Source organism: Phascolarctos cinereus, unplaced genomic scaffold (genome assembly GCF_003287225.1).
Source record: "Phascolarctos cinereus isolate Bilbo 61053 unplaced genomic scaffold, phaCin_HiC Scaffold_5;HRSCAF=322, whole genome shotgun sequence".
NCBI classification, from domain to species: domain Eukaryota; kingdom Metazoa; phylum Chordata; class Mammalia; order Diprotodontia; family Phascolarctidae; genus Phascolarctos; species Phascolarctos cinereus.
In genome coordinates, this window is record NW_027555958.1 from 278,270,840 (window position 1) to 278,282,866 (window position 12,027).

General features: G+C 38.3%; 1 protein-coding gene across 1 annotated transcript in view; it reads right to left on the minus strand.

The window, feature by feature from the left end:
* Positions 1-11,641, minus strand: part of LOC110218282 (cilia- and flagella-associated protein 337-like) — an 86,987-nt gene extending 75,346 nt beyond the window's left edge. Inside the window, exons 1-5 of the mRNA XM_078155731.1 lie at positions 11,348-11,641; positions 9,981-10,127; positions 5,513-5,638; positions 4,161-4,332; positions 1,798-1,844 (exon numbers count right to left, since the gene is read on the minus strand). Of these exons, the coding sequence (XP_078011857.1) occupies positions 1,798-1,844; positions 4,161-4,332; positions 5,513-5,638; positions 9,981-10,127; positions 11,348-11,641 (786 nt within the window). The remainder of the gene's footprint in view (positions 1-1,797; positions 1,845-4,160; positions 4,333-5,512; positions 5,639-9,980; positions 10,128-11,347) is intronic.
* Between the last annotated feature and the right edge of the window lie 386 nt (positions 11,642-12,027).

The following is a 12,027-nucleotide window of genomic DNA, read 5'->3' on the forward strand; positions in this document are numbered from 1 at the left end:
TGTCTGAGTTCACATTTGAACTCAGGTCTTCCTGACTCCAGGGCCAGTGCTCTATCCACTGTGCCACCTAGCTACCACCTACTTGCCCCCTCTTAGACTGTAAGTTTCAAAGAAGGTACTGGTCTGCATTGATAGAGGAAGTTCTTCACTGGAAGCTCCTTATGCTGATGAAAGTAAAAAAAAAAAGATGTAGCTTCTGTGACAATTCCATCAGTAGACAGGACATAAGGAATATGAAATATGCCTCATTTTATTCCCATGTGGTTTTGATTTATTCTTGTTCTCTATATTTTGTGAGTTCTTCAGTCCACATAGTTAGAAGTCTCTGCCTGGCTCCCCTCTTTTACATTGTCACAGCAGAAAGGAGGGCATACAGAACTAAGGTCAACTTTGTATTCTTCTTTGTTTTAGGGGCTGCTATGGCCCTAATCATTCATCTCCATGTCACCATACTACTGGTAATGAGCCTGGCCAACTTAGTTAATAGATCTGGTATGTTCCTGGGATTGTTCTCAAAGCTTTCCAGCATGGTAGAACCTGCCAGACCCTGCCACTGACATAGCTTATGAGACCCTAGCATCACCTCCACACCATATGAGGCACTAGAGCAGAATTTTGCAGGATCAGATGGTCCTAAGATTCTTCCACTTTTTAGGTCCTTTATAAATCAAAGCAATTTGATTATTAATACTCTAAATGTGGGATCTTTGTCTAGAAACCAATGAGTGAACTTATTTCTGGAGAAGCTGAATCATCATAATCTTGATGAATATTCTTGTAAAAGGAGAAGAAAGAAGGGAGTAGCAATTAAAGGGAAGGATGACTCACAGGTACTTCTTGGAGAGGCAAAGAAAGAAATTGGAAGAATAGGTTTTATCATTCTCCCAGAGGCTATGAGAAACATTTTTCAATGGGAAAAGAAATAAACTAAATGCATTTAAAAACAATTGCCCTCTAGGCATAATGCCTGTGCTAGGCTCAGACCCAATAACCCAACACTTTATTGGTTGATAGGCAGGCCAAGCCAGGAACAGAAACTGAGTTTGGTTTCAACATTCTCATGTAGGCAACTCCCAAAGAAAATACAGGAGTTCAAGGAACAAAATTCATGTTTGGATTAAAATCATTCTGTCAGCTGCTTCCACCAGGAGATAGCAGCTGTCCCCCAAGGTTATTCTTACTATGGTCAAACTTCTCAGAGGGTCAGTACTGCATCATTTGGGAAACTCAGGACCTGAGACCTTTCCCTGCTTTGCTCATTCACCACTTGATCATTGGCAGGGACCTTCACTACTGTCCTGGTTTCTATGCTGAAGAAGAACCTGGTTATTTTATTATCACATTTCCTTAAGGTTATAATTGTTAAAATAGATTTGTATACCATTTTGAGCAAATGAAAGATTTTTTTTTTTTGGTGAGGCAATTGGGGTTAAGTGACTTGCCCAGGGTCACATAGCTTGTAAGTGTCAAATGTCTGGTCTAAGACTGGATTTCAACTCAGGTCTTCCTGACTCCAGGGCCAGTGCTCCATCCACTGCGCCACCTGGCTGCCCCTGAAAGATGGGATTTTAATCCAGATCTCATTAATTACACATTCAAGGAACCTGCTGTGCACAGGTCAACTCTTGACTTTCTATTTTAGTCCTGAATATTTTTTCCCCCAGAAGATAACCCTGAAAGCTTAAGATAAATTTTGAAGTAAATATTTTGATGTTAAACATGGATACCACCATACAAGATCATGTAACATGGTTACATTCTAACCCAATTTATATAGCAGATATTTCTCATACTTACTTCTGTGTTATACCAGTAAAATACTGATGTTGGAATGTAGTTCAGGGCTGTAGAAACAAAGAAACAAGTGTCTATATATACACATACACATACACATACCTACACATGTACATATTACATATATTTGCAATTATACACCTACACATGTATAGAATAAGGTTAAAAGTAAAAAGAAAATGACCTCTTTACATAGCTAACACTGTCCATGGAGGGAAAAAGTAGTATAGGCTGGAAGCTATCACACTGGACAAAAAGTCTATCAGTCCAATATTGGGCAACTGGATAGCTTTAACTAAGAAAGGTCATAGAATGGTCACCATAGCTAACCCCTGCTTTTATAGATGGGGAAACTGAAACTCAGAGATGAAGTGACTTACCCAAGGCCACAGAGTGAATTAGCACCAGAGCCAAGACTAGAACTCATTTCTTGCCTCCTAGTCTGAATCTTTTCTCATAATATCAAGCCTATATCCCTTTTCCCCCATCTAATAAAGTAGGTGATTCTTCAGTATAGTATTCTTCCAATGTGTCATCATGGTATTCTTCTCAATGACTACAACAGTGGAGTATAAGCCCCGCCATATGCTAATAAACTAGAAAGACTTCAGATATAAGTTTGGCAATAGTAATCAAAGAATTGGCCTTAAGAGAATCCTGTCCTCAGGTTGACTGTAGGGAAATATATTTCCCAGCCACAGTTACTCTTGAATGCTTATTACATGCTAACATTAATTAGTGATATGAATAAACAAATACAAGCTTATGTAATTGACTCCTTTAAGCCTTACTGTTGTGATTGACTCTACTAAAATGCAATAGTGAAGGGGAAAAGGTAGAGTCTCTTGGAGGCTGGGGGCATCACAAAGTACAAGCTTCTAGTTGGATAAATCCATATATATCTTGCTCCTAGACAAATGCTGCCTCCAGTGAAAGAGATGGGGCTAAGAGAATATGGGTAACTAGTGCTTTGAAAGCCAGAGGAACTTTACATTTTTTTTAGACATTGAAGTGAGAATGGAATTACCAGGGCCTTATGCTGAACAGGCTCAACTAACGGGCAGTACCATCTTCTGTTGGTTAAAGCTATAAATGCTCTGTTTTGAAGAAGGTGCTTCCATACTTGAGTGGATCCATGATCTCACTGTTGTAGGTCCTCTCTCCACTGGAGCAGATTGTGACCTCTCTATACCTATTTTCATTCTGTGGTTACTGCCTAGATACTGGATAGATCCTTTACAACCATCATTGTCAGAGAGGTTCACTCAGCACTCTTAAATGGGAAATAGGAAGAGTCTATTCCAGGACAATTACAGAACAACAGACAGATCCTTGGGGAATAGGGCAAGCAATGAACTTTGTACCAGTACCAAGATATAGGTGTATATTTGTAATAATGGAGTAGTGAGGATGACTTAAATTAGGATCCCATCAATGCTCAAAATAAACAAAGAAACAATTTATTGTTGTTTAGTTGTGTTTGACTCTTTGTGATCCCATTTGAAGTTTTCTTGGCAAAGATGCTGGAGTGGTCTGCCATTTCCTTCTCCAGCTTATTTTACAGGTGAAGAAATTGAGGCAAATATGGTTAAGTGACTTGCCCAGGGTCACACAACTAGTAAGTATCTGAGGCTGAATTTGAACTCAGATCTTCCTGATTCCAGGCCAAGAGCTCTATCCACTATGCCATCTAGCTGTCCAAATACATAACACATACTATTTATCATAGTGCTTTAAAGTTTGCAAAGTACTTTACAAATATTGCCTTATTTTAATCTCACAACAACCCTGGGAGGTATTATAATTATTCCCATTTTACAGATGAGGAAACTGAAGGAGATAGAGGTTAAGTGATTTACTCAAGGGTACATAGCTAAAAAAAGTGGAAAGATAATCAGACTTACACATAAAAACCAACAACTTGTCAGGCCATCTTTAATGAGAACGGTGTTCATTTCAATTTGTCTGTAATAAACTCATTCTTTGGATTGTGTGGCAAACGATTATTTGCCAGAAAACTTGTGTTTGTATTCTAGCTCTCTCACTTAGTGGCCATGTGGTTATATGCAAGTTCTTTGAGCCTCAGTTTTCTTATTTCTAAAATGGGACTAAGGTTAAATATTGTTTCTACCATTTATTCCCTGTGTGAATATGAACACTTACCTGAGCTCTCTAGGCCTTATTTTTCTTCTTCTTTAAAATGAAGTTGAACTCAATGACCTGTAAGGTTATTTCTCCCTTTAAAATCCATATCCCTAAATAAATCTCTGATATTTACCTTGCAAGGCTATTGCACTATGAACTTTAGACCATTAAATAAACATAAGCTATTGTATATGTAGGCTGTTCAGGGTGTTAAATCCTACCAAATAGATGGAAATCTTCAAAGATGGGGCCCAGAGACACCTCAAAAAAGTACATTTTTCTGCTGGTTGTAGCAACGGCAATTTTATGAACATTAGGCATGTAGACAGCATCTGTTGTCCAAACTTTAATCTTCTTTTTTCCTGTTGCAGCCTCAACAGCATCTGCTGACATCTGTTAGGAAACAAGGCTAGGAAACAGAGATCTCAAAAGTGGGGCTCTGGTGACACCCTGAGCTGCTCAGAAGCAATTCCAGGCCCAGAGTCCATCGTCCAATGCAGTTGATTCAGAACTACAGAATGTCAGTGCGGGGACTGAATTCATGGGCTTGTAATCCAGCTGCATCTTGCTAAGAAGCCCCTCCCACCCTTCATGAGCATCCTTGAGAAGAAGTCAACCAGCCTCACTTTGAAGACCTTGGATGAAAGTGAAACCCAATACCTCCTGAGAAGGCCCATTTCACTTTTGGACAGCTCTAATTGTTGGGAAACATTTCCTAACATTAAGTGGAAAAATGCCTCTTGGGACAAAATTCCTTTTCCTTCTACCAGAAGGAAGGTCATAGATTTGGGAGTGAAAAGATGGAATCTGTAGAAAGTAGGCTCTCTGCTGTGTATCTTTAGAAAGTAACAACTCTTTATGTAGCAGATATGCTAGAATTTTGATATAATATGCCTCAATATTATGTAGGTTTAGCTACATTAAAGGCCAAATCATGGCCCTTGAAACATATAAACTAAATAGACAAAAACCTTGATGTAGACTTGTTAGCTTCTAACAAGAGTTTTAGTCTTTTAGTTTTAGCCAGCCAGGTGGCACAGTAAACAGAGCAGTAGGCCTGGAGTTAGGAAGCACTGAGTTCAAATCCAGCCTCAAATCCAGCCTTACCAGCTGGATAAGTCACTTAATTTCTGTTTGCCTCAGTTAAGTTTTTGTAATTGTAGAATGAGGATAATAGCACCTACCTCATAAGATTGTTCTGAGAATCAAAACTAGTGAGCATAGTGCCTAAGTAAGTACTCATAAATACTCATTCCCTTCATTTTTCCCTCAATACTGTAGAAAGGGTTAGTTCATATTATGTTTCACTCCAAATGAACTGCTTTCCCAGTGTGTGTGAGTTTATGTTTGTGTGTGTTTGTGATGTCTGAATATAATAGTTAGCAAAGGTAGAAAGGACAGTCATCAAACCCTCTCCTTGTCAGTTGCACGTTCTGTTGGCCTCTGAAAGCTAACTTTTTTAAATTTATATTTCCCTTAACACTCTTGCTATGAGCAGGCACCAGAAATCCCCTCTTGGAATGTATAACCTAGAGATTTTGTAGCCCTGTAGCTCTCACATTGGGATCATCACCTCATATGTCTTCTGGAGCTGCAGGTTATTGTCCCAGAAACTGAGAATTCCTCCTCTGCTGACAGTCACAAATGAGTGTGAAGTAGAAGGAGAAAAGATGGCTAAGATCCGAGTGGTTGGCTCTTGCTGAGAAAAAGGGAAGAAAAGAGGATCATACTAAGACGGGTCATGTGTTTTCTTTGGAGCTAATCTATACGTCAGTCCTTTCATATGGTGAGGGTGTTTACAACAGCTTTTAAGGTTACTTCAGGATTTATTGTCTTATATACCACTTATTTGAAGAGGTTAAATCAAATATAATAATACTTAGTTATTTACTATTATGTGGTATTTAAGAACAGCAAGACATCAGGGTCAAAGAGCTGGTCTTGAGTCAGGAAGACATCGGGTCAAGTCCACACCGCTGACATCTACTGGATTTGTGACCTTGGGCATTACTTTAATCTTTCAATACCCCAGGCATTTGTGAAAGCTTCAAATTGCAGACCATATCCCCATTGACAGTAGTGGAGAGTTTCGTTAAGGGTAATTCATTATGCTATGTTTAAAACCACACCTGGTCATTTTAGACCATATCTTTTAGGTCATTTTTCTTTTTTTAAAAAAGTGGTTTGTTAAAAGAGGCAATGTATTGAAATGGTAGAGGTGGGTCAGGTAGATGGTGCAATAGATAGAGCACCAGAACTCTCTCCCTCCCTCCTCATCTCCACCTCCTGACTTCCTTCAAGTCTCAGCTAAAGTCCTACCTTCTGCAAAAAGCCTTTTCCAGCTCTCCTTAACTTTTTTTTAGAAATACTTTATGTATTTTTTCCAATTATGTGTAAAAACAATTTCTAACATTTTTTAAAATTTTGAGTTCTAATTCTTTCCTTTTATCCCTCTCCTCCCCCCTTATTGAGAAGACTATCAATTTTATATAGGTTATACATGTGCAGTCATACAAAACATATTTCCATATTAGTTATGTTGTGAAAGAAAACACAGACCAAAAAAACATGAAAAAATAAAGTTAAAAAAATATGCTTCAATCTGCATCCAGACTCCAGCAGTTCTTTCTCTGGGGGCAGATAGTATTTTTCATCTTAAGTACTTCAGAATTGTTTTGGATCTCTGTATTGCTGAGAATAGCTAAGTTATTCATAGTATATCATTGCATAATTGCTGTTATTATGTACAATGTTCTCTTGGTTTTGCTCACTTCATTTTGCAACTGTTCATGTAAGGTTTTCTAGATTTTTATGAGACCATATTGCTCAACATTTTTTTATAGCAGAACAGTATTTCATCACAATCGTATATCACAACTTGTTCAGCAATTCCCAAATTGATGGGAATCCCCTCAATTCTTTGTCATCATAGAAAGAGCTGCTATAAATATTTTTGTACATATAAGTCTTTTTCCTTTTTGTTTTATATTTCTTTGTGATACAGACCTAGCAGTGGTATTGCTGGGTCAAAGGGTCTGCACAGTTTCATAGGCCTTTGGGTATAGTTTCAAATTGCTCTCGAGATTGGTTGAATCAGTTACAATTCTACCAACAGTGCATTAACGTCCCAATTTTCCCACATCCCCTCCAACATTTGTCATTTTCCTTTTCTATCATATTAGCCAATTTGGTAGGTGTTTAATGGTACCTCAGAGCTATTTTAATTTGCATTTCTCTGATCAACTGTGTTCTAGAGTACTTTTTCATATGACTATAGTTTTGATTACTTCATCTGAAAACTGCCTGTTCATATCCTTTGACCATTAATCAACTGCAGAATGACTCATATTTACATATATTTGACTCAGTTCTCTATATTTGAGAAATGAGGTCTTTATCAGAGAAACTTGTGGTAAAACTTTTACCCCAGTTTTCTGCTTTCCTTCTAATCTTGGCTGCACTAGTTTTGTTTGTGCAAAATCTTTTTAATTTAATGTAATGAAAATTATCCATTTTACATCCCATAATACTTTCTATCTCTTGTTTGGTCATCAGTTCTTCCCTTATCTATAGATCTGACAGGTAAACTATTCCATGATTCCCCGATTTGCTTATGGTATCCCCCTTTATGTTTAAATCAAATACCCACTTTGAACTTATTTTGGTATACAGTGTAAGATGTTTGTCTATAACTAGTTTCTGCTATACTGCTTTCCAGTTTTTCCCAGCAGTTTTTGTCAAATAGTGAGTTCTTGTCCTAAAAGCTGAGACCTTGTATTGTGTACCCAACGTATTCTACTGATCCACCATTCTATTTCTTAGCCAGTACCAGATTGTTTTGATGATTACCTGTTTGTAATACAGTTTGAGATCTCATATGGCTAGGCTCTCCCTAACCTTAAGGCCTTTCTTTTGAGATTATCTTTAATTAATCCATATTCAATTGTGCACAATTTATTCAATTTATGCACATAATTTGTATGTGGTAAGTTTGTTTGTGGTTTCCCCCATTATATCTTGAGAATAGGGACTATTTTTAAAACCTTTCTTTGTATCCCCAAATGTCTAACACCTAGTAGGTGCTTAGTGAATGCTTATTGACAACTGGCATTTAGTGACTTGAAGTCTTTCCAAGAAACAAACTTCAATTTTCTTTCAGTGATGCTTAATGAACTGTGAACTCTGGAAGAAAGCCCCAGCATATTAGACAGATAACACCTAATTGTCACTTAACACTTCAGCATAAATAATGACTGGCTGAGAACTCCTTGGGATGGAGGACAGTGACACTAAAACATTTCTCCTGCCTCTTTTCTCCTTCCCCCTGCCCTTTCACTCCTTTTCCATAAGTCTTCTCACCCAGGATTCCATTAAAACAGAAGCAAGACTTTGAGAAAATGTCATCACCCCTTCAACCAGACTTCTGATATATTTATTATATAGTCTTTTGAATCCCCAAATGGCTGGTTTCAAATCCAGTTCTCTACACAGTCCAACCTATAGTTTAGCTGGAATCCTACAAAGAAGGATAAAAATGTTTCTTGTTAGGAGTCTAGAGCTTATAGAATGTAGTATTATGGTTCTAGATTCGTTATGGACCTTAAAGGCCAACTCATTTTGCAGATGAGGAAAGGGATGCCCAGGGAGAGGTTAAGTAACTTACATAAGGTCATGTAGACAGTACATAGAAGAAGTGAGACTTGAACTCAGGTCCTCTGATTCTAGAGACAACAAGCTTCCTACTATGCCACATTCTTAACATATTAAACCTCTAATTTTCCAATAACTTCTGCAATTCTCTACCTTTCTAATCTTTAAGCAGGGGTTCTTAACCTTTTTTGTGTCATAGACCCCTCTAGCACATGATTCTAGTATTGACATTGCCAATTGCGCCCCATATGAAGATGAAATGTATAGACCCCTTTTCAGAATAATGTTTCTAAGTGAATAAAATAAAACACATAGAATTAAAGGAAAAACAAATATATCTAAATACAATTGTTAAAACATTTTTTGAAAAATTCATGCACCCCAGTTAAGCTCCCCTGATTTAAGGGAAAAGATATTTCAGATTGTAGAGGTTTACTCTCCTAGCTAAGATATATATCATGCAATTTTGTCATCTATTACATTGAATATTTTTCAGTTGCTATAATAGTTTGTTTTACTTTTGTTTTCCTAAGGCTTTCTGAATCTTTTTGCTATTTAGCTGTGTATAGTAACAGAACTCCAGACCTGGAAACAGGATGACATGAGTTCATAGCTACTCTCAGAAACATACTAGCTGTGTGACCTTAGGCAAGTTACTTAACTTCTTTTTGCTTCAGTTTCCTTAACTGGGGATAAAAATAGCACCTACCACACAGGGTGGTTGTGAGGATCCCATGAGATGAAGTTTGTAAAGAACTTAGCACAGTACCTGGCACATCGTAGGTATTACATGTGTGAGCTATTATTATTACCTCAGAGATCATCTATGTTATCTACTCATTTTATACATAAAGAAACCTGGGCCTGAAGAGGTTAAATGACTTGTTCAAGGTGACACATTAAGTTAAGGACAGATGCCAGCCAGGCCTTTAAGCTCAGTCTAGGGTTCTTTCTGGTAAACCACTCTTTGAGAAAAGTTTTTCTTCTTCTAGGTGTATTCTGTTTAGCTAAAGTTTTCAGTTAAAACTGCGTCCTTTTTTCAAGACTTCCAAATTGTATTGAGACATTGCCAATTACTTGCCCTGTGTAGACATTCCAAATCCCTATATCCTACAAAGGGCAAATTAAGGAAAACTTTGTTTAAATAGAATAGCCATTTCCCCAAATGTTCTAGTTAATTAGAACCACTCCCAAACAGCCTGTAGGAAGCCAGAAGAGGGGCTGAACACTCTTTTCTGTTCCCTAACAACCCCACTACCCCAATCCAGCCCAGAGTACTGGCAGTAAACTTAATTCTCTCCCGTTCCTAATCCTACGGGACCCAGTCTTCCACTGGTAGGCCTTGAGTAGGTAGCTTAACCTTTGGCCTTTAACTGCAGCTTCATGCTCACCCGGTTCTGTGAACATTGCTGGATCAAGGGCTTCCCCTGAAAGAAAATGTCCTTGGATTTTTCTGAATCATCTCTCTTTCTGTATTGGAGTAGCAAATGTGTACAGAACTCACTCCAGTCCACAATATTGTCACGGGATGTGTGAATCTTTAAAAACAAGAAAACGCACATATTTACAGTCATAATCAAAATATCTATAGTCACTTTCTGCTCACTTATGTATATGTGTGATATTATAAAATGCCCCCAAAAGGTCAAATATATTCCTAGAGTTCCTAAGACCCATGGGCCCTCTGGAGAGGAATATTTTATTTCCATGGCTGAGATACTTCTTAGATTTGAGGTTAGCCAAGTCGATTACAAGACAAGGGCCAAAGTTAGGAAGGTAGACCACTGCATTCTCTGTTGTTCATAGAATTTATTGATAACCCAGGTGACAGTCATTGGAATCAGAACCTGTGGCTGCTTAGGCCTGAATCCAGTCTCCAGATCACCAAACACTAAATGAGAACAACAGTGGTGAAAGAAAAGAAGGGAAAGGGGTTGGGGGAAGAAAATGGGAACTTGGGGCAGCTAGGGGGTGCAGTGGATAGAGCACTAGTCCTGGAATCAGGAGGACTTGAGTTCAAATTTGACCTCAGACACTTGACACTTATTAGCTGTGTGACCCTGGGCAAGTCATTTAACCCCATTGCCTAGCCAAGAAAGAAAGAAAGAAAGAAAGAAAGAAAGAAAGAAAGAAAGAAAGAAAGAAAGAAAGAAAGAAAGAAAGAAAGAAAGAAAGAAAGAAAGAAAGAAAGAAAGAAAGAAAGAAAGAAAAGAAAGAAAGAAAGAAAGGAAGGAAGAAAGGAAGGAAGGAAGGAAGGAAGGAAGGAAGGAAGGAAGGAAGGAAGGAAGGAAGGAAGGAAGGAAGGAAGGAAGGAAGGAAGGAAGGAAGGAAGGAAGGAAGGAAGAAAGGAAGAAGGGAAGGAAGGAAGGAAGGAAGGAAGAAAATGGGAACTTCTATGTAGGATAGATCATATTCTCAGTGTAGCCTGGGCCACTATATATAATTTCCAGGGGCTACTGCTCCATTTCTCTTCCCAGAAAAATGCAAAATGTGAAGAATTTTTTCCCTTTCCCCATTTTGAACAAATGCTCAATTCTTTACTGGAAGGAGTGTCAGTCGATGGTGATAATTTCATTATTTATTTATTTGGGGAGGCAATTGGAGTTAAGTGACTCGCCCAGGGTCACGCAGCTAGTGAGTGTCATGTGTCTGAGGTCATATTTGAACTCAGGTCCTCTTGAATGCAGGGCTGGTGCTGTATCCACTGTGCCACCTAGCTGCCCCAACAGTGATAATTTTAAAGGCTGAGAGAGAGTACCTTGTTGAAAAGTAGCTCAGTTTGGCCATTCCAGTACTCTGAACCCAGAAGTTCAGTCAAAGCATTCTTGAACTCCTGGAGAGTCAAACTTCCTGAGGGATAAGATGTGTTCTTTTTTGGGAGCATCTTGTAACCAGGATTCCACTCTTCTGGTTCTATGTCTTCCTCATTTGGGGCTGTGAAGAGCTGTTCCAAGTGTTTCAAATGACTCAGGTGTAGCTTATCTTCCAGATTGTTTTCTTCACTCTGATGAGGGCTAATGATAATAATAATAATAATAACTGACACCAACATAACACTTTACATACATTATTTCATTTGATTCCCACCAAAATTCCATGAGACGTAAGTACACAGGTATTATCATCCACATTTTATGGATGAGGAAATGGAGATTTTTTGAACTGCCCAGAGTCATACAGCAAGAAAGTGTCTGGGGCAAATTTTGAATGCACATTTCCTGACTGTACTTCCAGTTTGGTCTCCATACCATGCTTCTTCTTAAGTTAGAAAGGGAGAAATTAAAAAAAAACCCTCTGATCAGCATGGAAAGTTATCTACAATCATCTCTTCAGTGAAAATATTTCCCTCTTAGAGCAGCTGCTACCTTATGGGATCCCATGGAGTTGAGTGAGAGCCCAGAACCAAATTTTTGTGTACTGCCTTGAGCAAATGCAATG